Below are 26,508 nucleotides of genomic sequence, written 5' to 3'. Positions count from 1 at the left end.
AAATATAGATTTTAGACTTTTTTGATGCTGTTCTTATAATTCATGAAAAACGTAAAGAATAAGTAAAAACATTTTTTAAAAAGTTTGAAAGGGTCATGAGAGACCATCTGAAATACTCTTTAAAAAAATTGTACCTTAGTGGTTCCTCCTCTTCCCCTGAAACCACCCCGGAATGCTTTGCTCAGATTAAACCTGGATTTATTAATTAAAAAAAAAAATTGTACCTTAGCAAAATCAAGGCAGGGCACATATTATAGAACCTTTACCGGAACCCAGTGCAGTCCCTGATCCTGCCCAACCAGCAGACCTGCTGGGTGACCATAGGGAACCGCTCTGGTTCTTATCTAAGTGTGCTGACTCAGGCTTTCCCAATAATGATAGGACCGAAAAGATGCTATCAACTGACCGTTCATCTTCTCAGAAGTTACTTACATTACAGAGGATAAAATTTATATTTTCTCTGTATATGTGCCTCCAAAGGAGCATAAGAATGAAGGATTTTTGTTTTTCATTTTCTTACTGTTTTTGTTTTTCTCTTATCATTATTATTATTAGTGGTAGTGGTAGTACTGGGGAACAAACCTAGCAGGCACTCTTCCACTGAGCTATATCTCCAGCTCAAAAATACTTCTTACGCCAGGTATAATAGTACAGGTGGGTAATCCCTTAATTCCTGTGAAATAGTTTTTAATATGCAACCTAAAATCAAATACAATCTATAATCTAATATTTCATGTGTACTTGATTCTTGTGAGAATGCCTTGTGTCATTATCAAATATAATTAGAATCTAAAACTTTATGTACTTAACCATTTATGAATACTTAATCCTTATGAAATACTTTTTAATATATAACATAATCACATAAAGCCAACTTAAACATATATCCAATGTAAATATTTAAATTTATGTCTTAAGTCCTGTATGTACTGATACTACATTATAGATAAGTGTATAACTGTATGATATTTTTTATATTAGCATTTTCTTAAGGCATTTATGTGTACATGTAAATAGATATAGAAGCCCTACACATTTATGCTTATTATTTGTCAAGGGGATAGTTACATATATGTATATGTATATATATATAAAATGTGATTATTGATTATATATTAGTTCAATAAATGAAGAGTTTTAAATGAATCTGTTTCAAGTAAAAATAAAAAGTTATTAAGAAAAAGTTTGTCTTGGTCATATGTTTTCCAGTTAAGAAGGTTTGATGACATCCAAACTAAGCTTTACTCTTGACACAAATTTTCAAGCCTGTTGAATATACCTTAGAAAAAGGAAGAAATGTGTAGCATTTCTGCCAATATGAAAGCTTTCTGAATCCTAGAAGGTGAATGATAAAATAGTCATAGTTATAGGTGGTCTCATTGCATAACACCAACTATTAACATGTTCTTCTGAAATGGTTCATTATCTAAGTCTTGATAGTGTGTGGCTCAGCTCAAATCAAAGCCCAACGTCTCCGTGGTCTGGGGTCCCCACTCAGCCTGTGTTGAGGGCCGCAGGAACATATGTGATACTGGAACAGCCTGGGTCCTCCTACAGACCTGCTACATGCTAAGTTTGTGAAAGGAAATGATATCGCTGTGTGATATCCTTGGTTTAGTGAACTAAATTTCTCTCTATTCCAACAAATAGTTGTCCTGACTGAAGGAAAAATATATTCTTTAAAATTGATTCTCATTCCTGTTTATATCTGAAGAAAATAAAGCTTTGAATGCTTAAATTGTCCAATGTTATATTCTCCTAACTTTATAGTTATTCACTCATTTTGAAATATGCCACCATAATACTATCATTATTCATTCTTTTGTATTTAGTATCTTATTGTCTTATTCAGACTCTGATTATACACACACACACACACACACACACACACACACACACACACACACACACACACACTTAGATACTGTTTGGCTTTTTTCAAGACATGGTCTCACTGTGTAGCCTTGGCTGTCCTAGAACTCCCATGTAGACCAGGCTGGCTGGCCTTGAGCTCACAAATCCACCTGCCTCTGCCTCCCAAGTGCTGGGATTAAAGATGTGCACCAGTGTGCCCTGCTGAGACTGATATTCTCAAGCAAGATAGCTCTTCTCAGAATTCCAAAGTTCAGTTGTTTGGGGTCCACAGCACATTATTTATACCACCAGAAGATTCCCTTAATTATAGGATGTATCTCCCCAGAAGATAACTTCTGAGGAGAGAAAACACAAAGCACAGTGTGCTGTGTCCAGAAGCTCCATTTTGACCAATTCCTGTGCTAAATCCTACGGAGATGTGAAGGTTAGAAAACCACAAACATATAAGACCCATCAGCTCCGCCTCTAATGCAGCATGGCTGCTCTCATAGGCTTCGTATTCTGGCGTCCCCGACCCGCTCTGCATTTGTTTGATTTGAGCTTTTCTTTCAGATAGAAGAGCTGGAGAAGCAGTTAGTCCTTGCCAATTCAGAGCTCACCGAGGCGCGCACAGAGCGGGACCAGTTCAGTCAGGAGTCAGGAAATCTGGATGACCAACTCCAAAAGCTGCTGGTGAGATCATGCTCTATAATGTGAGATATGGGATCTGGGAAAATTTTCAGTACATTTCATAGACCAGTTTACATTATAAAATTACAGATTTTACAAAATATTGTACATACACATGGAATGTCATTCTATGTACTTTAAGTGTCTTATATGTCTGTGTCTTGTTCCTTAGCCGTGGCTGTTACATGTTGGATAGGGTAGGTCTTCAAGTAGCCATAGCCTTTTAATTAGAACTGCTGTCTACTAAATTCAGGTTGTGGTATGTTCATTTTGGAACAAAATGACATTCAAAACACAAGTCATGCACTTCCCATGTGCAGAGATTACAGGTGTGAGAAGCCACTCCTGAACCAAGATGTTTAAGCAAAATATTAGTGTATTTTTCTAGGAAATAATCAATTTTAGTCAGCTATCAAAAAGCCTTTATTTTCCATAACCAAAGGCTTCTGAAATCGCACAACTCCAAGACCGTGTAAGGCAAACGGAAGAATTTGTCTTGATTGTGTGACTGGATGAGAGAAAGAGGACTCCTCACTTCTTTTAGGCAGATCTACACAAGAGGGAGAAGGAGCTGAGTCTGGAGAAGGAGCAGAACAAACGCCTATGGGACCGAGACACCGGCAACAGCATCACCATCGACCACCTGCGGCGGGAGCTGGATGACAGGAACATGGAGGTGCAGCGGCTGGAGGCCCTGCTCAAGGCCATGAAGAGCGAGTGTCAGGGCCAGATGGAGCGGCAGGTGAGAGCATGCAAGCTGGGCATTGCCAGGTGGCCCCTTCCATGGGGGGAAATGTCCTTTAGGCCCTAAGTTCTGACAGCAAAATGATTTCAATTAGGCTATCTGGACTATCCAAGTTCAAGATCCATGCTTCCCCCACAATTAAGAAACTTTCTTTTCCCACAGATGGCAGCCATTCAGGGAAAGAATGAGAGCCTGGAGAAAGTGTCCTCCCTCACTGCACAGCTTGAGTCCACCAAGGAGATGCTGCGCAAGGTGGTGGAAGAGCTGACGGCCAAGAAGATGACCCTTGAGAGCTCTGAGAGGACAGTGTCCGACCTGACAGCCTCCCTGCAGGAGAAGGAACGAGCCATCGAGGCCACCAATGCAGAGATCACTAAGCTCCGCTCGCGGGTGGACTTGAAGTTACAGGAGCTTCAACACCTGAAGAATGAGGGGGACCACCTCAGAAATGTGCAGACGGAGTGTGAGGCGATCAAACTCCAGATGGCGGAGAAGGACAAGGTCATCGAGATCTTGCGGCAGCAGATTGAGAACATGACGCAGCTGGTTGGCCAGCATGGGCGAACTGCGGGCGCTATGCAGGTGGAGAAGGCTCAGCTGGAGAAGGAGATCAATGACCGGAAGCTGGAGCTGCAGGAGTTTAAGGTCTGAGCGGGGTTTGGGTGGGTTAGCTCCCGGATTTTCTGTTCTCAAAGCAACAATGACCTAGTAATATATCAAGAAGAACTGAAATGATTCTTCGTCTGTGAGGCCCCTAGAATAGAAAGTGTCTGAGTTGCTATACAAAAGTTTTTGAGAAAAGATCCCTCCTTTCACTCTCTAAAAGGGATGTGTGGCACGGGAATGGTTGGGCATCATGGGTACAAAAGGAAAATAGCAAGGAATCCAGCCTTTCTCTGAAATGTTCCCTGAGTCCACAGTTTGACCCCCACCCCCCGTAATAACTATATAACGTGGGACTGTTCACGGACTCTCGGTGTGTGTCTGTGCAAACAGGACACGAGCAAGCAGAGCAACCCAGCTTTACTGGGCTATTGTGAGGCTTGACTAAGAAATGCACAGCAAAGACAGCCTGGCCTGGGTGACAGCAGTTTCTTTCCCTTCCTGCCATCCCACTCAGCTGTGGACCCGTCACTCCCGAGTTGCTAATCCACGCAAACCCCGCTCAGACCCTAAACTCCTTACTGCATGGATGACCTCATAGAGCAGGGCACCCACCTTACTCATCTGGTAGTTTTTGCCCCATGTCTTTATGTTTGGTTTTTGTTTTTGCTTTGTTTTGTTAGAAGGGCTCATAGAACTCATTATGTGGGCTCAAGCTGGCCTCAGACTTGCAATGATCATTCTGTCAGATGCTGGGATTCCAAGCATGAATCGCGTAACACTACATCTGGCCTTTTCTTTCTTTTCTTTCTTTCTTTCTTTCTTTCTTTCTTTCTTTCTTTCTTTCTTTCTTTCTTTCTTTCTTTCTTTCTTTCTTTCTTTCTCTTTCTTTCTTTCTTTCTTTCTTTCTTTCTCTCTCTCTCCCTCCCTCCCTCCCTCCCTCTCTCTCTCTCTCTTTCTTTCTTTCTTTCCTTCTTTCTTTCTCTATCTCTCTCTCTGGAGAGTCTCACTGTGTAACCATGGAACTTACTATGTAGACCAGCAGACACAGTGGACTGGGTGTGACCTTCAAAGGCTTGCCCTAGTGATCTATTTCCATCAAGTAGGCCCCTCCTCCTAAAGGCTTCAGAGACCCTCAAAACAGCACTACTGGCTGGGCAACAAGTACTCACACCGTGAGCCTATGGAGGGAGCCCTAGAGCCAAACCTTAACAGCTGGCAAAGGGAAAAGGCAATGGGGGAAGCCCAAAGAACTTCCAGGAGTCACTTCCTAGTGAGTGCAGGAAAATTGTGAGAACTCAAATGCTGCCCAGAGAAGGTACTGAGGACTCGGTACCCAAGACTTTTTATGGCGGTTGATGATATATGTGCCCCTTACCTGCCAGGGTCCAGTTTCCTGTCTCCAAGAAGGGAAGCAGGTCTTTTTCATAACCACTCAGTCCAAGAACAGTTTAGACCCAATGAGCCGCTCTTACCAGCTAGGTGTCTGTCTTAGTCAGGGTTTCCATTGCTATGAAAAGACCCCGTGACCACTTTTATAAAGGGAAACATTTAATGGGAATGGCTTAAAGTTCAGAGGTTTAGTCCACTATCATCATGGTGGGGTGTGGAGCATGCACGCAGACACAGTGTTGGAGAAGAAATAGAGTTCTACATCTTGATCCACAGGCAACAGGAAGTGAACTGTGTACCACACTGAGCATAGCTTGAGTAAGGGAGACCTCAAAGCCCACCCCCACAGTGACACACTTCCTCCAGCAAGGTCACACCTCCTAATAGTGCCACTCCCTTTGGGGGCCATTTTCTTGTGAGCCACCACATTGCACTCCCAGGCCCCCAAAGGCTTGACGGCATATCATAATGAAAAAATGCATTCAGTTCAATTCAAAAGCCCTCATAGTCTATCACAGTCTCAAACTTATTTAAAAGTCTAATTTATGCAATCTCTTAACTGTAATCCCCTATAAAATAAAAATAAACACAGATCACATACTTCTAACATACAATGACACAGGATATACATTTCCATTCCAAAACAAAGGGAAGGAAGCATAGTGAGGAAATATTGGACCAAAGCAAGACCAAAAACCAGCTACAAACTCTACATCTCCATGTCTGATGTCAAAGCCCTCTTCAGATCTCCAACTCCTTTCAGCTTTGCTGACTGCAACACACTTCTTTCTCTTGGGCTGGTTACACTCCCTGTTAGCAACTTTCCTCAACAGGTATCCCACAGCTCTGGCATCTCCCACATCTTGGGGTCTCCAAGGCAATCCAGGCTTCAACTTCACAGTTTCACACAATGGCCCTCCATTCAGGGACATCTTTGACACATGCCTGACCTCAGAGATGGCTTTTCTTAGTCATGGAGGAAGATGCTATATCTACTTTCTTGACTCTAAAGCCAGATCCATGTGGCCAAAGCTGCCAAGTTCTGCTGCTTGCTGGGGCTGGAACATGGCCCCCTTGTACAATTAGATCTTCACCAACTTTCTGTTTTCCATGGTTTCCTTCACTCCCTAAGCCTGGATGTTCTGGAACTTGCTTTGTAGACCAGGCTGGCCTCAAACTCAGAGATCTGCCAGCCTCTGCCTTCCAAGTGCTGGCATTAAAGGTGTGTGCCACCATACCCGGCTCTAAGTTTTTCTTTAATCCTTTTTCATAAATTGGAAATTTAGCTGGATGGGATCTTGCCCCAAGATCATTACTCCCTTTATTACATTTCTTAATCTGTTTATTTCCTTGAATACAGACTTAGCTCCATTTTACTCCCTGGTACTTTTTTTTCTCCTAAAATTGTGCATTTTGTATTTTTCCTTGCTCAGTTTGCTCCTTTTCATTAAAAATATTCATTAGCGTTAACACTAATAACCACACGACAGAGTCAATACTAGGCTGTTTTGAGATGTCCTCTGCCAGTGGAATTAATTCAAATCTCTTCACTTTAGCCTCAGGCAGACTCTTTGGACATGGGTAAAAAGCAGCCACATTCTTCACCAAAATATCACAAGAATGATCTGTAGACAACATACTAAAATTCTTATCCTCTAAAACCTCTTGACCCAGGGCCCCGCAGTTCAAATCACCCTCAGCATCACTGTCTTCCATGTTCCACTAGGATGGCCCATTAAGCAGCCCTTACAGTATTCAAAGGTCCATATTCCTTCAAGCAAAACATGGTCAGACCTATCCACAGCAATACCCCAATCCCTGGTGCCAACTTCTGTCTTAAGGGTTCTATTGCTATGAAGAGATGCCATGACCACGGCAACTCTTATAAAGGAAAACATTTAATTGGGGTGGCCTACAATTCCAGAGGTTTGGTCCATTGTCCTCATGGCAGTAAGCATGGTGGTATACAAGTAGACATGCTGCTGGAGAAGGAACTGAGAGTTCTACATTTGATCCCAGACATCAGGAAGTGAACTGTATACCACACTGAGCATAGCTTGAGCCAGGGAGACCTCAAAGCCCACCCCCACAGTGACACACTTGCTCCAACAAGGCCACACCTCCTCTAACAAACACCTCCTCCAGCAAAGGCCACACCTCCCAATAGTGCCACTCGCTTTCGGAGCCATTTTCTTCCACACCACCACAGCTTTCCTGAATTCCTAAAGGCCAGGCAAGGACCAGCCTTGTGAGCAGACCTGACAGACAGGAACGGGCCTGCTGTGTTAACTTCTCTACACTCCAGTTCATCTCAAGTAGCAGCCCCTCCCTCACATCCACCCCTTTCCCTCACATCCACCCCTTTCCCTCACATCCACCCCTCCCTCACATCCACCCCTTTCCCTCACATCCACCCCTCCCTCACATCCACCCCTCCCTCACATCCACCCCTCCCTCACATCCACCCCTCCCTCACATCCACCCCTCCCTCATCTTCCCTTTCCACTGTCAGTCTCTCTTTGATGTGTCACACATGGCTGTTCCCTGTCTGTCCCTTCACTGAGGAGGACTTGAGGACACAGCTGTCGCTTGGGTGGTATCCAGGCTCGGGACGTGGGTAAGGCAAGAGAAGTCTAAGATGGAGACCTCATGTGCACGCTCACTTCGGCCTGGCTCTCTGTGTCCCCAGCTATGGAAAATGCCCACTGCAGCATGACTGAATAGAGAATAGGAATAATTGTGAGTTATGGCAGGTGATCCTGGGAATAGACATCTGAGTCTAAAAGAATGGTGAAGTATTCCTTTCGTCTCTCTCTACCACTTACATTGGTGTATTATGGTAAAATCCAGATGTAGTGATGTTCTACTGAGTGAGTGTAAAATTTCCCTGCAGGCTCGTGTACTTGAAGGTCTTTCCAGGCTTTGTCCTTCTGTGTTTTCCTTTGGCCAGCCGTTAGGGTTTGCATCTGGAATGTCCTCTGCAGGCTCACAGTTGGAGGGCTTGGGCCCCGTTGATGGTGATGTTTCAGATGGCCGTAAAACCTGTGGGACCTAGCTGGCAGAAATGGGTGGCTGGAGGTGGGTCTTGAATTCAATAGCCCCTGGGGTTCTGGCCTTAGCTCTCTGCTCTGTGGTCTGCCAAGATGTGAGGAAGCCACACTGCATGTTTCTGCCACTGTGGACTGAGAAGTTCCAGCTACCATGCCTTCCTGTCGTGATGTATCCTCGGAAACAGGGAGCCAAAGCACCACCCCCACATGTACCTAGGTTGCTTCTCATGGGTATTATATCGCAAGAAAACTATATAAGTATCGTTAGAAGGACTGAAAAAAGTAAAAGTAGATAAATTGTGATGATACTAGGTTTGGTTTGGTTTGTCTTACTATACATGTACATATTCTTTTATTCCTTTGGCTGTGCTTTGTATTTGTCCTGAACAGATTTTAAAAGATAAAAAAGATGCAAAGATCCGGGAACTTGAAGCCAGAATGAGTGACCTAGAATTGGAAAAGGTGAAGCTGGTCAATGCAGGCTCGGAGCGGCTCCGGGCAGTAAAGGACATCCGACAAGAGAGAGATCAGCTCTTGAACGAGGTGAAGACCAGCAGGACCGAACTAAACAGTCTCTCAGGTGCGTCCCTTCAGTTTGCGCTCTAGTAAATGCTGGGGAGTCCAGCACGGGCACCCACACGGGTAAGAAAGAAGAGTGTCTGATCTCACACGACAAATGCAGATAGCCACGCTGCTCTAGTCATGTGCAGTCTCACAGTCCTCCATGAAGAGCTTCTACGTCTTGGTTTTACTAATCATTATTTACTCAATCCTCAGTTTCCAAGAGTAGGGTGAGGTGTCCAGACTCCAGGCCTCCTGAGGTGTTCAGCAGAAATCATGTTGATTGTACAGTTTTGATTTTGTGGAAATGGGAATCGTGCATCCTTTGAGTCAAATTACTTGATTAAAGGTTTAATAAACTGACACGTATAAACAGAATGATGCGAAACTCCCAAAAGGAGAAGTCCCTATGATGAGGACTTGAACAGAGGCGGGGCAGCCAGAATGGAAGAGGAGCAAAGAATTAAGATTACCCGTGTGGTAGTTGGTGGTACACACCTTTAATTCCAGCACTCAGGAGGAAGAGGCATGGATCTTTGTGAGTTTAAGGCCAGCCTGGTCTATACAGTGAGTTCCAGGACATCCCAGAGTTATATAGTGAGATCCTTCTCAAAACAAACAAAAAACATGCACACCTCCACTTCCCCACCCCACACAAGACAAAGGGGTTGCATCAGTAGAACTTAGTGACTGGAGCCTTTCTTCTAGGTTTTTACTTTGTGGGACTGAGAAACAATAGCAACAAGAAACGAGGGAACTAGGGAAAGGGAGGTGTGGGAGCAAAGAGTGAGGCAGAAGCAGTCGGTGTAATGCACTTGGGACCTGTGGAGTTGGAGTTCGGTGTGTAAATCTGTGTCATAGCTGAGTGTGATGCACTTGGGATCTGTGGAGTTGGAGTTCGGTGTGTAAATCTGTGTCATAGCCGAGTGTGATGCACTTGGTATCTGTGGAGTTGGAGTTCGGTGTGTAAATCTGTGTCATAGCCGAGTGTGATGCACTTGGGATCTGTGGAGTTGGAGTTCGGTGTGTAAATCTGTGTCATAGCTGAGTGTGATGCACTTGGGATCTGTGGAGCTGGAGTTCGGTGTGTAAATCTGTGTCATAGCTGAGTGTGATGCACTTGGGATCTGTGGAGTTGGAGTTCGGTGTGTAAATCTGTGTCATAGCTGAGTGTGATGCACTTGGGAGTTGGAGACAAGGAGAATCAGGAGTTCATGGTTACTTTTGGCAATGTGGTGAGTTTAGGACCACCTGACTACATGAGACTTTGTCTTACCTTCTCAAAATCTCTATCATGTACACATAGGTAAATAGAATGTGTGGTGGGTGAGTTTGTGCCAAATATTTTTTAATGTATTTATTCTTTGAGATTTTCAGACAGTATGTAATGTATTTTGGTCACTCTCCTACTCTTCTTGGAACTCTTCCATCTCCCAACTTCATGTCTTCTTTTTATTTTTTATAACCCACTGAGTCCAGTTAGTGTTGCTTCAATGAAGCATAGACAACCTACTAAGGCTGCACCCCTGAAAAAAAAAAAAACAGTTTTCCCTCAGCAGCAATCAACTGTCAATCATTCCTCAGCTGTGAGTGGGTTCTTGTGAGTCTCTTCCTTCATTTATGATAGAATATTGACTGTGTGCCAGGCATTTTGATAGTTACTAGGTAGATAGTGAATAAATATATAGATAAATAGATAAATAAAGGGTGTAACTCTGTGGTAAAGTACTTGCCTATATGGGCAAGCCCTTGGGTTCAATATGTAATGCCTTAGGGTGGGAGGAAGGTGAGAACTTGGAAGTCAATTGAAAAATAAATTTTGAAAAGACACATGGGAGTCTTAAGTCATTAATGGTGTCATGAAGATTGGAGTCTTCCAAGAAGAAGGTTTAAGATGAAAAAGACATAAAGCTGGGCATGTAGCACATGGCTTTAATCCTAACACTTAGGCACAGAGGCATGTGGATCTCTGTGAGTTCAAGACTAGCCTAGTATGGAATTATATAGAAAGTTCCAGGCTAGTCAGAACTACCTTATTAGTGAGCTCCTGTCTCTAGATAGATAGATGACTGACTCAAAAAACAAACAGACAAACAACAACAACAAAAACAAGAAGACTTGTTTTCCTGTTGGCTTAGCGGCTGCACGGGAATCTACTGATGTTTTCATTACGATCTGAGCCCCAAGGCCACAGCCAGCGTCCCTGCCACTAAGGGTGCTCAAATGGGAGTGACAGTCCTGCCAGCACCGGCTCTGTCACTGCCACCAAATGTGGTTTTTAACTAAGTCTCTGTCATTCTGTTTACCAGTACAGACTCGGGAGTCAGACGTTGGGGTGAAAACCTGCTAGCTCAGAGAGGCCGAGAAGCAACCAGCTGACCTTCCTTTTTGGCCAACGAGAGATTGGCTCTCCAGCCATCCCAAACCAAAGAGATGCCAAAACTCAAAGTCCCTTCCTGCTCCTTCCTCTGTATGTCTCTACCCATCTTCCTGGCTCCTCTGTCCTCTCTATGACTAATTCCTCTCAATTAGTTGCTGGCTCCGCCCCCTGATCCAAGGTTGATTTTATTAACACAGTCTGGGTTTTCACAGTGTGATCAAATATCCCCGCAACAAAGACATGACAGATGTGAGCTAAGTACAGAGGCTGGGGAGGAGCTTGAATGAAGGCAGGTAAAGGAAGAGCCAGCTAAAAGCAAAGTGCAGCAGATCCCTGGAATGTGTGTGTGCATCTCACGGCTGCAACAATGAGGGCTGATGAACGGAGTTTTCTTCCAGCCTCTAAGATGATGTTACTAATAACATCTTAGATAGTAATCTAAGATGATTACTAATTACAAATGTTGGCTATTATGTTGTATAGAGGACTATGAAGTCTTGAAGAGGAATTTCCGAAACAAAAGTGAAGAAATGGAAACCACTACAAACAAACTAAAGATGCAGCTGAAGTCTGCCCAGTCTGAGCTGGAGCAGACAAGGAACACGCTGAAGACCATGGAAGGCTCTGACGGCCACGGTACGGCCTGTCTCCCTCCTCCCTGCCTCCTGTCTCCCTCCTCCCTGCCTCCCTCCTCCCTGCCTCCCTGCCTCCCTCCTCCCTGCCTCCTGCCTCCCTCTTCCCTGCCTCCTGCCTCCCTCCTCCCTGCCTCCTCCTCCCTGCCTCCCTGCCTCCCTCCTCCCTGCCTCCTGCCTCCCTCTTCCCTGCCTCCTGCCTCCCTCCTCCCTGCCTCCCTCCTCCCTGCCTCCCTGCCTCCCTCCTCCCTGCCTCCTGCCTCCCTCTTCCCTGCCTCCTGCCTCCCTCCTCCCTGCCTCCCTCCTCCTTCCTCCTCCTTGCCTTCTGCCTCCCTCCTCCCTGCCTTCTGCCTCCCTCCTCCCTGCCTCCCTGCCTTCTGTCTCCCTCCTCCCTGCCTCCTGCCTCCCTCCTCCCTGCCTCCCTCCTCCCTGCCTTCTGTCTCCCTCCTCCCTGCCTCCCTCCTCCCTGCCTCCTCCTCCCTGCCTCCCTGCCTCCCTCCTCCCTGCCTCCTGCCTTCTGTCTCCCTCCTCCCTGCCTCCTCCTCCCTGCCTCCCTGCCTCCCTCCTCCCTGCCTCCTGCCTTCTGTCTCCCTCCTCCCTGCCTCCTCCTCCCTGCCTCCCTCCTCCCTGCCTCCCTCCTCCCTGCCTCCCTCCTCCCTGCCTCTTGCCTCCCTCCTCCCTGCCTCTTGCCTCCCTCCTCCCTGCCTCTTGCCTCCCTCCTCCCTGCCTCCTGCCTCCCTCCTCCCTGCCTCTTGCCTCCCTCTTCCCTGCCTCCCTCTTCCCTGCCTCTTGCCTCCCTCTTCCCTGCCTCCCTCTTCCCTGCCTCCTGCCTCCCTCTTCCCTGCCTCCCGCCTCCCTCCTCCCTGCCTCCCTCCTCCCTGCCTTCTGCCTCCCTCCTCCCTGCCTCCTGCCTCCCTCCTCCCTGCCTTCTGCCTCCCTCCTCCCTGCCTCCCTCCTCTGCTTTAATTCCCGTGTCTGGATTCATTAGAACACAAACCTGGATCTGCTGTCCACCACCTCGTCACGGGGCCAGGTCATGAGAGAAGTACACATGGCGTTAGTGAAGGGCGTACGAAGCAGCGTTTCTGCTGTGTTTTAAGGGACATTGCCACGTACTTTAGTCCTGACATATCTGAAAACACGTCAGTCCTTTTCTCCCTATTACTATTACTTCAGTAATTTCTAGCAAAGCTCGTTGTCTCCCCTTATTTTTAAGGATGGAAATGTAAGCCACTGATAATTTCCACTCAACCTCGTATTTGTTACATGTGGATTGCCACTGTAGATCAGTGACTATTAGAAGCAAGATAAGAATGAGATGAGATTTGATAAGAGAACAATTAGATGAAGGGTTTTGTCACACTTGTACCTTTGGACTTGCTGGCCATACTGACCATGTACGTATCCTGTGAGTGAGAGTGAACTGACCATCATGTGTCATGTGAGTGAGAGTGGACTGACCATCATGTGTCATGTGAGTGAGAGTGGACTGACCATGCATGTGTCATGTGAGTGAGAGTGGACTGACCATCATGTGTCATGTGAGAGTGAACTGACCATGTATGTGTCATGTGAGTGAGAGTGGACTGACCATGCATATGTCATGTGAGTGAGAGTGGACTGACCATCATGTGTCATGTGAGTGAGAGTGGACTGACCATGCATGTGTCATGTGAGTGAGAGTGAACTGACCATGCATGTGTCATGTGAGAGTGGACTGACCATGCATATGTCATGTGAGTGAGAGTGGACTGACCATGCGTCATGTGAGTGAGAGTGAACTGACCATCATGTGTCATGTGAGAGTGAACTGACCATGTACATATCCTGTGAGTGAGAGTGAACTGACCATGCATATGTCATGTGAGTGAGAGCGGACTGACCATGCATGTGCCATGTGAGTGAGAGCGGACTGACCATGTATGTGTCATGTGAGTGAGAGTGGACTGACCATCATGTGTCATGTGAGTGAGAGTGAACTGACCATGCATGTGTCATGTGAGTGAGAGCGGACTGACCATGCATGTGCCATGTGAGTGAGAGTGAACTGACCATCATGTGCCATGTGAGTGAGAGTGAACTGACCATGCATGTGTCATGTGAGTGAATGGACTGACCATGCATGTGTCATGTGAGTGAGAGTGGACTGACCATGCATGTGCCATGTGAGTGAGAGTGGACTGACCATGTATGTGTCATGTGAGTGAGAGTGAACTGACCATGCATGTGTCATGTGAGTGAGAGTGGACTGACCATGCATGTGTCATGTGAGTGAGAGTGGACTGACCATCATGTGTCATGTGAGAGTGAACTGACCATCATGTGTCATGTGAGAGTGAACAGACCATCATGTGTCATGTGAGTGAGAGTGGACTGACCATGCATGTGTCATGTGAGTGAGAGTGAACTGACCATGTATGTGTCATGTGAGTGAGAGTGAACTGACCATGCATGTGTCATGTGAGTGAGAGTGGACTGACCATCATGTGTCATGTGAGAGTGAACTGACCATCATGTGTCATGTGAGTGAGAGTGGACTGACCATGCATGTGTCATGTGAGTGAGAGTGAACTGACCATGTATGTGTCATGTGAGTGAGAGTGAACTGACCATGCATGTGTCATGTGAGTGAGAGTGGACTGACCATGCATGTGTCATGTGAGTGAGAGTGGACTGACCATCATGTGTCATGTGAGAGTGAACTGACCATCATGTGTCATGTGAGAGTGAACTGACCATCATGTGTCATGTGAGTGAGAGTGGACTGACCATGCATGTGTCATGTGAGTGAGAGTGAACTGACCATGTATGTGTCATGTGAGTGAGAGTGAACTGACCATGCATGTGTCATGTGAGTGAGAGTGGACTGACCATCATGTGTCATGTGAGAGTGAACTGACCATCATGTGTCATGTGAGTGAGAGTGGACTGACCATGCATGTGTCATGTGAGAGTGGACTGACCATGTATGTGTCATGTGAGTGAGAGTGGACTGACCATGCATGTGTCATGTGAGAGTGGACTGACCATGTATGTGTCATGTGAGTGAGAGTGGACTGACCATCATGTGTCATGTGAGTGAGAGTGAACTGACCATGTATGTGTCATGTGAGTGAGAGTGGACTGACCATGCATATGTCATGTGAGTGAGAGTGGACTGACCATGCATGTGTCATGTGAGTGAGAGTGGACTGACCATGCGTCATGTGAGTGAGAGTGAACTGACCATCATGTGTCATGTGAGAGTGAACTGACCATGTACATATCCTGTGAGTGAGAGTGAACTGACCATGCATATGTCATGTGAGTGAGAGCGGACTGACCATGTATGTGTCATGTGAGTGAGAGTGGACTGACCATGCATGTGTCATGTGAGTGAGAGTGGACTGACCATCATGTGTCATGTGAGTGAGAGTGAACTGACCATGCATGTGTCATGTGAGAGTGAACTGACCATGTATGTGTCATGTGAGTGAATGGACTGACCATGCATGTGTCATGTGAGTGAGAGTGCACTGACCATGCATGTGCCATGTGAGTGAGAGTGAACTGACCATGTATGTGTCATGTGAGTGAGAGTGAACTGACCATACATGTGTCATGTGAGTGAGAGTGGACTGACCATGCATGTGTCATGTGAGTGAGAGTGGACTGACCATCATGTGTCATGTGAGAGTGAACTGACCATCATGTGTCATGTGAGAGTGAACTGACCATCATGTGTCATGTGAGTGAGAGTGGACTGACCATGTATGTGTCATGTGAGTGAGAGTGGACTGACCATCATGTGTCATGTGAGTGAGAGTGAACTGACCATCATGTGTCATGTGAGTGAGAGTGGACTGACCATCATGTGTCATGTGAGAGTGAACTGACCATCATGTGTCATGTGAGTGAGAGTGGACTGACCATGCATGTGTCATGTGAGAGTGGACTGACCATGTATGTGTCATGTGAGTGAGAGTGGACTGACCATCATGTGTCATGTGAGTGAGAGTGAACTGACCATCATGTGTCATGTGAGAGTGAACTGACCATCATGTGTCATGTGAGTGAGAGTGAACTGACCATGCATGTGTCATGTGAGTGAGAGTGGACTGACCATCATGTGTCATGTGAGTGAGAGTGGACTGACCATGCATGTGTCATGTGAGAGTGAACTGACCATGCGTGTGTCATGTGAGTGAGAGTGGACTGACCATGTATGTGTCATGTGAGTGAGAGTGAACTGACCATGCATGTGTCGTGTGAGTGAGAGTGGACTGACCATCATGTGTCATGTGAGAGTGGACTGACCATGCATGTGTCATGTGAGTGAGAGTGGACTGACCATGCATGTGTCATGTGAGTGAGAGTGGACTGACCATCATGTGTCATGTGAGTGAGAGTGGACTGACCATGTATGTGTCATGTGAGTGAGAGTGGACTGACCATGCATGTGTCATGTGAGTGAGAGTGGACTGACCATGCATGTGTCATGTGAGTGAGAGTGGACTGACCGTGCATGTGTCATGTGAGTGAGAGTGGACTGACCATCATGTGTCATGTGAGTGAGAGTGGACTGACCATGCATGTGTCATGTGAGTGAGAGTGGACTGACCATGCATGTGTCATGTGAGTGAGAGTGGACTGACCATCATGTGTCATGTGAGTGAGAGTGGACTGACCATGTATGTGTCATGTGAGTGAGAGTGGACTGACCATCATGTGTCATGTGAGAGTGGACTGACCATCATGTGTCATGTGAGTGAGAGTGAACTGACCATGCATGTGTCATGTGAGTGAGAGTGGACTGACCATCATGTGTCATGTGAGTGAGAGTGGACTGACCATGCATGTGTCATGTGAGAGTGGACTGACCATGTATGTGTCATGTGAGTGAGAGTGGACTGACCATCATGTGTCATGTGAGTGAGAGTGGACTGGTCATACATGTGTCATGTGAGAGTGAACTGACCATCATGTGTCATGTGAGTGAGAGTGAACTGACCATGCATGTGTCATGTGAGTGAGAGTGGACTGACCATGCATGTGTCATGTGAGTGAGAGTGGACTGACCATGCATGTGTCGTGTGAGTGAGAGTGGACTGACCATCATGTGTCATGTGAGAGTGGACTGACCATGCATGTGTCATGTGAGTGAGAGTGGACTGACCATGCATGTGTCATGTGAGTGAGAGTGAACTGACCATGCATGTGTCATGTGAGAGTGGACTGACCATGCATGTGTCATGTGAGTGAGAGTGGACTGACCATGCATGTGTCATGTGAGTGAGAGTGGACTGACCATGCATGTGTCATGTGAGTGAGAGTGAACTGACCATGCATGTGTCATGTGAGAGTGGACTGACCATGCATGTGTCATGTGAGTGAGAGTGGACTGACCATGCATGTGTCATGTGAGTGAGAGTGGACTGACCATGCATGTGTCATGTAAGTGAGAGTGAACTGACCATCATGTGTCATGTGAGTGAGAGTGGACTGGTCATACATGTGTCATGTGAGTGAGAGTGGACTGCTCATACATGTGTCATGTGAGTGAGAGTGGACTGCTCATACATGTGTCATGTGAGTGAGAGTGGACTGCTCATACATGTGTCATGTGAGTGAGAGTGAACTGACCATGCATGTGCCATGTGAGTGAGAGCGGACTGACCATGTATGTGTCATGTGAGTGAGAGTGAACTGACCATGCATGTGTCATGTGAGTGAATGGACTGACCATGCATGTGTCATGTGAGTGAGAGTGGACTGACCATGCATGTGTCATGTGAGTGAGAGTGAACTGACCATGTATGTGTCATGTGAGTGAGAGTGAACTGACCATACATGTGTCATGTGAGTGAGAATGAACTGACCATGCATGTGTCATGTGAGTGAGAGTGGACTGACCATGCATGTGTCATGTGAGTGAGAGTGGACTGACCATCATGTGTCATGTGAGAGTGAACTGACCATCATGTGTCATGTGAGAGTGAACTGACCATCATGTGTCATGTGAGTGAGAGTGGACTGACCATGTATGTGTCATGTGAGTGAGAGTGAACTGACCATGCATGTGTCATGTGAGTGAGAGTGGACTGACCATCATGTGTCATGTGAGAGTGAACTGACCATCATGTGTCATGTGAGTGAGAGTGGACTGACCATGCATGTGTCATGTGAGAGTGGACTGACCATGTATGTGTCATGTGAGTGAGAGTGGACTGACCATCATGTGTCATGTGAGTGAGAGTGAACTGACCATCATGTGTCATGTGAGAGTGAACTGACCATGCATGTGTCATGTGAGTGAGAGTGGACTGACCATCATGTGTCATGTGAGAGTGGACTGACCATGTATGTGTCATGTGAGTGAGAGTGAACTGACCATGTATGTGTCATGTGAGTGAGAGTGAACTGACCATGCATGTGTCATATGAGTGAGAGTGAACTGACCATGCATGTGCCATGTGAGTGAGAGTGGACTGACCATGCATGTGTCATGTGAGTGAGAGTGGACTGACCATGCATGTGTCATGTGAGAGTGAACTGACCATGTGTCATGTGAGTGAGAGTGAACTGACCATGCATGTGTCGTGTGAGTGAGAGTGGACTGACCATCATGTGTCATGTGAGTGAGAGTGGACTGGTCATACATGTGTCATGTGAGTGAGAGTGGACTGCTCATACATGTGTCATGTGAGTGAGAGTGGACTGACCATGCATGTGTCATGTGAGTGAGAGTGGACTGACCATGCATGTGTCATGTGAGTGAGAGTGAACTGACCATCATGTGTCATGTGAGTGAGAGTGGACTGACCATGTATGTGTCATGTGAGTGAGAGTGAACTGACCATACATGTGTCATGTGAGTGAGAGTGAACTGACCATGTATGTGTCATGTGAGTGAGAGTGAACTGACCATGCATGTGTCATATGAGTGAGAGTGAACTGACCATGCATGTGCCATGTGAGTGAGAGTGGACTGACCATGCATGTGTCATGTGAGTGAGAGTGGACTGACCATGCATGTGCCATGTGAGTGAGAGTGAACTGACCATGCATGTGTCATGTGAGTGAGAGTGGACTGACCATGCATGTGTCATGTGAGAGTGAACTGACCATATATGTGTCATGTGAGTGAGAGTGAACTGACCATCATGTGTCATGTGAGTAAGAGTGAACTGACCATGTATGTGCCATGTGAGTGAGAGTGGACTGACCATCATGTGTCATGTGAGAGTGAACTGACCATGCATGTGTCATGTGAGAGTGAACTGACCATGCATGTGTCATGTGAGAGTGAACTGACCATCATGTGTCATGTGAGAGTGAACTGACCATCATGTGTCATGTGAGTGAGAGTGGACTGACCATGCATGTGTCATGTGAGTGAGAGTGGACTGACCATGCATGTGTCATGTGAGAGTGAACTGACCATGCATGTGTCATGTGAGAGTGAACTGACCATCATGTGTCATGTGAGTGAGAGTGGACTGACCATGCATGTGTCATGTGAGTGAGAGCGGACTGACCATGCATGTGTCATGTGAGTGAGAGCAGACTGACCATGCATGTGTCATGTGAGTGAGAGTGAACTGACCATCATGTGTCATGTGAGTGAGAGTGGACTGACCATCATGTGTCATGTGAGTGAGAGCAGACTGACCATGCATGTGTCATGTGAGTGAGAGTGGACTGACCATGTATGTGTCATGTGAGTGAGAGCGGACTGACCATGCATGTGTCATGTGAGTGAGAGTGAACTGACCATGTATGTGTCATGTGAGTGAGAGTGGACTGACCATCATGTGTCATGTGAGAGTGGACTGACCATGTATGTGTCATGTGAGTGAGAGTGGACTGACCATCATGTGTCATGTGAGAGTGGACTGACCATGTATGTGTCATGTGAGTGAGAGTGGACTGACCATGCATATGTCATGTGAGTGAGAGTGAACTGACCATGCATGTGTCATGTGAGTGAGAGTGAACTGACCATCATGTGTCATGTGAGTGAGAGTGAACTGACCATGCATGTGTCATGTGAGTGAGAGCGGACTGACCATGCATGTGTCATGTGAGTGAGAGTGGACTGACCATGCATGTGTCATGTGAGTGAGAGTGGACTGACCATCATGTGTCATGTGAGAGTGAACTGACCATCATGTGAGTGAGAGTGAACTGACCATCATGTGTCATGTGAGAGTGAACTGACCATCATGTGTCATGTGAGTGAGAGTGAACTGACCATCATGTGTCATGTGAGAGTGAACTGACCATGCATGTGCCATGTGAGTGAGAGTGGACTGACCATCATGTGTCATGTGAGAGTGGACTGACCATGCATGTGTCATGTGAGTGAGAGTGAACTGACCATACATGTGTCATGTGAGAGTGGACTGACCATGCATGTGTCATGTGAGTGAGAGTGGACTGACCATGCATGTGTCATGTGAGAGTGGACTGACCATGCATGTGTCATGTGAGTGAGAGTGGACTGACCATCATGTGTCATGTGAGTGAGAGTGGACTGACCATGCATGTGTCATGTGAGTGAGAGTGAACTGACCATATACATACCATGTGAGTGAGAGTGGACTGACCATGTATGTGTCATGTGAGTGAGAGTGGACTGACCATACACATGTCATGTGAGTGAGAGTGGACTGACCATACACATGTCATGTGAGTGAGAGTGGACTGACCATACACATGTCATGTGAGTGAGAGTGGACTGACCATACACATACCATGTGAGTGAGATTGCTAGGTTCAAATCCCTAGCACCAAATAAATTGGGCCTGATGGCAGACCCCTAAATTATCAGCCCTGAGGAGATGGAAACAGGGGATCAGAAGTTCAAGGTCATCTTTAACTGCACAACAGATTCAAGGCCAGTCTGGGATATACATGACCCTGTCTGAGAGTGAAGGAAGGATGCGGTAGGAGCCACTCCAGTGGGTTGGAAGGAGGTAATTATGAAAGGATATGATTAAAAATATCATTGTATAAAAGTTAAAATTTTTCAAAAAATAAATAAAAATATTATTTTAAAAAAAATAGTGCATTACTACTGAATTATAAACCTGGATTTTGGCAGATTATTATGAGAATTTTTTTTAAGACAGTCTCATTTTGTAGCCCTGACTAGCTAGAATTTGCTATGTAGATCAGGTTGGCCTCAAACTCAGAGATCCACCTGCCTCCTGAGTGCTGGGATTAAAGGAGTGCCCAACCACACCTGGCAAGAACAATATGTTGTTAATGAAAAAAAAATCTCAGGATTTTTCTGATGTTTTGTTTTCAACAAATAGTATATTTTCCTTTTTCTTTTTAACTTCTAATTTATAGCCAGGTCTGACTCAAAGCAATATCAGTTTCAAACCTATTCCCTCAACTGACTTTTAAATAAAAGATAAGGTCTTCTGACTTTAAAATTCTATGTAAAGACAGCCTTCCCCTTCTTTTCAGTGGCTTGCCATGGCCTAAGGATTCTGAGGAACATTCTCACCTGGGGCTGGAGAGACGGCTCAGTGGTTGAGAGCACATGTTGCTCTTGCAGAGGACCAGGGTGTGATTGCCAGCTCTCACATAGGTGGCTCATGGCCGTCTATGACTTCAGTTCCAAGGGATCTGACGCCCTCTTCTGGTCCACACAGGCACCAGACACACATGTGGTGCACATACATAAATGTAGGCAAAAAAAGCTCATACATATAAAATTAAAGAAATAAATCTTAGCTGGGCAGTGGTGGTGCACACCTTTAATCCCAGCACTTGGGAGGCAGAGCCAGGCGGATCTCTGTGAGTTCAAGGCCAGCCTGGTCTACAGAGTGAGATCCAGGAAAGGCGCAAAGCTACACAGAGAAACCCTGTCTTGAAAAACAAAAACAAAAACAAAAAAACAAAAAAAAAAGAAAGATAAAAGAAAAAGAACGAAATGGTTTAAGTTATAAGAGCTAGCTAAAAAAAACAAGCCTAAGCTATTGGCTGAGCTTTAAAAAAAAAGAAAGAGAGAAAGAAAGAAATCTTTAAAAATTAAAACACCATCACCTTTCCCAAAACAACCATTTCTGTGCTTCTGTGGTATTTTTACTATTGAGACTGTAATGAGTTCTAGAACGTGACAATAACTCTGAGAATGAAACGGTTGTGATATCCCTGGAGTCTTTTAACAGTTTGTTAGTAGCACATGTCTTAAATGATATTTTAAACATGGGTTTCTGAAAAAAATCATCTTGGTCAAACATATATGACTATTTTTATGTGTGTTCCCTATTTGTATATAAATTTGTTCAGTGTGATTATTACTGATGAAAACATGTAACTAATCGTAGTCATTGAAGTCAACTCCAATAGCCAAAAAAAAACCCAGCACATCACCACATAGATTTTCTAGTGCGGATCTCTGGGAATTTGTAGCAATGACAATGTAACCCTAGAGACTTTGTTCCCTGATATTTTAGTTTGCACTTCCCGGGGCCTCAGTGACTCACATGCCCTCTTGTCACACGTTACAGTAGCCAGCCTCTCAACATGTACGACTTGCATCTTTCCCGCAGCCATGAAGGTGGCAATGGGTATGCAGAAGCAAATCACAGCCAAGAGGGGTCAGATAGATGCCCTGCAGAGCAAGGTGCAGTTTCTAGAAGAGGCCGTAACAAGTGCCAACAAGGTGAGTCTCTGTCCTGAGAAACCAACAAAGTTGCTTGTTAACACACTATACGGCAGAAGAGGACGCGGTGCAGGAAGTGCAGCTGGGGAGAAATCTCTGATGGAGAGAATGAGGGTAAGTTTCCAGAAGGAACATCAGAGAGGACTTTTAAATGCAAATGTAACTTTTTGATTTATTATCTATATGGCTGTTTGGCCTGCACATATATATGTATTTGTGTATGTGTACCATGTGTGTGCACAGGTTAGAAGACTGTCAAATGCCCCAGGAATGGAGTTATGGGTGGTTGTGAGCTGGGAACCAAACCTGGGTCTTCTGCAAGAGCAACAAATGCTCTAAACCGCGGGGCCACCTCCAGGCCCTGCAGGGGGTCTCACAGGACAGCCAGTGTCAGTGCAGGATGGTCAGAGGGACATTGCTGTGGAGGCAGGAAAGAGTCATAAACAACATATAGTCAATACCGCCCGGTGTCTTCGGGAAACAACGATGTAAAGAATTATGCAATAGATGCTGCCGGACGTAGAGGAGCCGCGAGGTCTAGAGGAGCAGACAGAGCAGGGGCACAGATGGGCACAGATGAAGTTGTTCAGTACCACAGCGGCCGCGGACCTAGCTCAGTGAGAGAGCACTTGCTGCTTCGCTAGAAGGGCAAGGCCCCGTTTTGGTCCCCAGATAAGAAAATGAAAACACACACACACGCACACGCACACGCACACGCACACGCACACTATGGTAGAAGTGGCCTTTTTATCTTGAAAAGAGAACTGGAATTTGCTCGTGAAACTGTACATTACTGTGAAGGGTGAAGGACCAAATGTTCATAATCTAGGGTAAACTGAGGAAGCTGATACACACGTTTGAAGAACTTGTGTGTGGGCTGTTGGTGTATTCCTACACAACTCTGGTTAGTCAGGTGGAGTCTTCACAATTATTGAATAAAAAATGTTCAATAGCAAACACGAAACTTGTGTTTATGTCCGATGTTGTCTGATGTCAGTCTGACGCAAATTTACATTTTCATATTTGTAACAGAACTGACCAAAATGAACATACAAAAGAAATAACATGGGGCTGGAGAGATGGCTCAGCGGTAAGAGCACTGGCTGCTCTTCCAGAGGACCCGGGTTCAATTCCCAGTGACCACGTGGCAGCTCACAGCTGTCTGTAACTCCAGTTCCAGAGGGTCTGACACCTCACACAGACACATGCAGGCAAAACACCAATGCACATAAAATAAAAATAAATCATTAAAAATTTAAAAATGGTACAAGTAAAAATAGTCAGTTACTAAATTACTTTATCCGTTGTTTATATTTATCACTAATAGTCTATTAATTAGTTTATTGCCAACAATGAGCCCCTGGGGTACTTTAGAAGGTACCTAGATTTGTATGCCCCCTTCATCACATGGACCTACTTGTTTCTCTTTTCTCTGTTCTTTCCCATTTTTCTTCCTCCTTTTCTCTTTTACTGAATATATTCTTTTCTCTTTCTCCTCATTATTTCCCCTTGGAACTCTAAAGTAGTGCTTTTCTTGATTGATGGTAATTAGGGCTTTGTGAAGTTACTGCCCAAAGTCAGCCCACCCCTGCCTCCACGTGAGACAGGTGTCCCCACAGCCCACATCTGCCTCCACGTGAGACAGGTGTCCCCTCGGCCCACATCTGCCTCCACGTGAGACAGGTGTCCCCACAGCCCACCCCTGCCTCCACGTGAGACAGGTGTCCCCACAGCCCACCCCTGCCTCCACGTGAGACAGGTGTCCCCACAGCCCACCCCTGCCTCCACGTGAGACAGGTGTCCCCACAGCTCACATCTGCCTCCACGTGAGACAGGTGTCCCCACAGCTCACATCTGCCTCCACGTGAGACAGGTGTCCCCTCGGCCCACATCTGCCTCCACGTGAGACAGGTGTCCCCTCGGCCCACATCTGCCTCCACGTGAGACAGGTGTCCCCTCGGCCCACATCTGCCTCCATGTGAGACAGGTGTCCCCACAGCCCACCCCTGCCTCCACGTGAGACAGGTGTCCCCACAGCCCACCCCTGCCTCCACGTGAGACAGGTGTCCCCACAGCTCACATCTGCCTCCACGTGAGACAGGTGTCCCCACAGCTCACATCTGCCTCCACGTGAGACAGGTGTCCCCACAGCTCACATCTGCCTCCACGTGAGACAGGTGTCCCCTCGGCCCACATCTGCCTCCACGTGAGACAGGTGTCCCCACAGCCCACATCTGCCTCCACGTGAGACAGGTGTCCCCACGGTCCACATCTGCCTCCACGTGAGACAGGTGTCCCCTCGGCCCACATCTGCCTCCACGTGAGACAGGTGTCCCCACAGCTCATATCTGCCTCCACGTGAGACAGGTGTCCCCTCGGCCCACATCTGCCTCCACGTGAGACAGGTGTCCCCACAGCTCACATCTGCCTCCACGTGAGACAGGTGTCCCCACAGCTCACATCTGCCTCCACGTGAGACAGGTGTCCCCTCGGCCCACATCTGCCTCCACGTGAGACAGGTGTCCCCTCGGCCCACATCTGCCTCCACGTGAGACAGGTGTCCCCACAGCCCACCCCTGCCTCCACGTGAGACAGGTGTCCCCACAGCCCACCCCTGCCTCCACGTGAGACAGGTGTCCCCACAGCCCACCCCTGCCTCCACGTGAGACAGGTGTCCCCACAGCTCACATCTGCCTCCACGTGAGACAGGTGTCCCCACAGCCCACATCTGCCTCCACGTGAGACAGGTGTCCCCACAGCCCACATCTGCCTCCATATGAGACAGGTGTCCCCTCAGCCCACCCCTGCCTCCACGTGAGATAGGTGTCCCCACAGCCCACATCTGCCTCCACGTGAGACAGGTGTCCCCACAGCCCACATCTGCCTCCATATGAGACAGGTGTCCCCTCAGCCCACCCCTGCCTCCACGTGAGATAGGTGTCCCCACAGCCCACATCTGCCTCCACGTGAGACAGGTGTCCCCACAGCTCAAAGGAATTCTCCCAATTAGAACAAGAGGAGACTTGTAAAGCAAACCCATCATCCTCCATTCTACAGATGTTCCTGCCCAAGCCAATCAGGAAAGGGGAAAAAAAGCAATAGAAAGTGTGTTGCCATGACAACACTTCCTGTCGCATTCATAACAAACGTTTTCGTTATGAAAAATAATACACAAAGAAACAGACTAGAGGACATGATGCCTGTGTTTGACCTTGACAGTTAGCCATGCCCTGTTTTTGTATTTGTCCCACAGTACTTTTCTAAAGGAGAAAACCAAATTGAATGACATTGTTGTTTAATATCAAGGACACTATATTAGCAAGTTTATTGTCACCGTTCCACTGACAGTGACGTCAGGGCAGGAGCTGCCTGTCCTGTTTGTTTTTGTCACACAATCTACAGTAAACATTTATGAAACAAATATCCAACCATGAAGCAAGATTGAAACCCGTGAGACCTTCAAATAAATGCATCTTCTTTAAATATCTTACTATTTAAGGTAAATTTCAGTAAAATTTAGCATGCTGTGATTCAGTCCTGCTGCACCAAGATACTGTTTTTGTGATGCACGGTTCCTTCGTACTCTGTAGATGTATGCAAAGTCTCTGGACCCTAGGAGTAATACTAGTAGAGATGAAAATGTGTCTAACTCGGAGTCCTCTGACGGGCGTTTTAGGCTCCAGCAATTACTCCTGCTACATTTCTTCTGTAATTACAGGAGAAACACTTTTTGAAAGAAGAGAAGAGTAAGCTCAGCCAGGAGCTGAGTACCGTAGCAACAGAGAAAAACAAGATGGCCGGGGAGCTGGAAGTGCTGCGGTCTCAGGAACGGCGCTTGAAGGAGAAGGTTGCGAACATGGAAGTCGCTCTTGACAAGGTAGTTATTGACTGAGCGGATGAGGTTAGCCTGCAGATAACAGCCGGATAGGGTAGTTCTCAGC

The 26,508-nt window shown here is 46.6% G+C and overlaps 1 protein-coding gene across 5 annotated transcripts in view; it reads left to right on the top strand.

The window, feature by feature from the left end:
* The window catches only part of Ccdc158 (coiled-coil domain containing 158), a 64,568-nt gene that overhangs the window by 21,654 nt on the left and 16,406 nt on the right, over window positions 1-26,508 (top strand). For all 5 annotated transcript variants that reach the window (XM_037209176.1, XM_037209177.1, XM_028881928.2 and 2 more), the window contains exons 9-15: window positions 2,428-2,547; window positions 3,089-3,286; window positions 3,452-3,934; window positions 8,725-8,914; window positions 11,759-11,911; window positions 22,455-22,567; window positions 26,286-26,444. In XM_037209176.1, the coding sequence (XP_037065071.1) occupies window positions 2,428-2,547; window positions 3,089-3,286; window positions 3,452-3,934; window positions 8,725-8,914; window positions 11,759-11,911; window positions 22,455-22,567; window positions 26,286-26,444 (1,416 nt within the window). The remainder of the gene's footprint in view (window positions 1-2,427; window positions 2,548-3,088; window positions 3,287-3,451; window positions 3,935-8,724; window positions 8,915-11,758; window positions 11,912-22,454; window positions 22,568-26,285; window positions 26,445-26,508) is intronic.

The sequence above is a fragment of the Peromyscus leucopus genome, chromosome 10, assembly GCF_004664715.2.
Source record: "Peromyscus leucopus breed LL Stock chromosome 10, UCI_PerLeu_2.1, whole genome shotgun sequence".
NCBI lineage: Eukaryota > Metazoa > Chordata > Mammalia > Rodentia > Cricetidae > Peromyscus > Peromyscus leucopus.
This window is presented reverse-complemented; position numbering and strand designations above follow the sequence as displayed.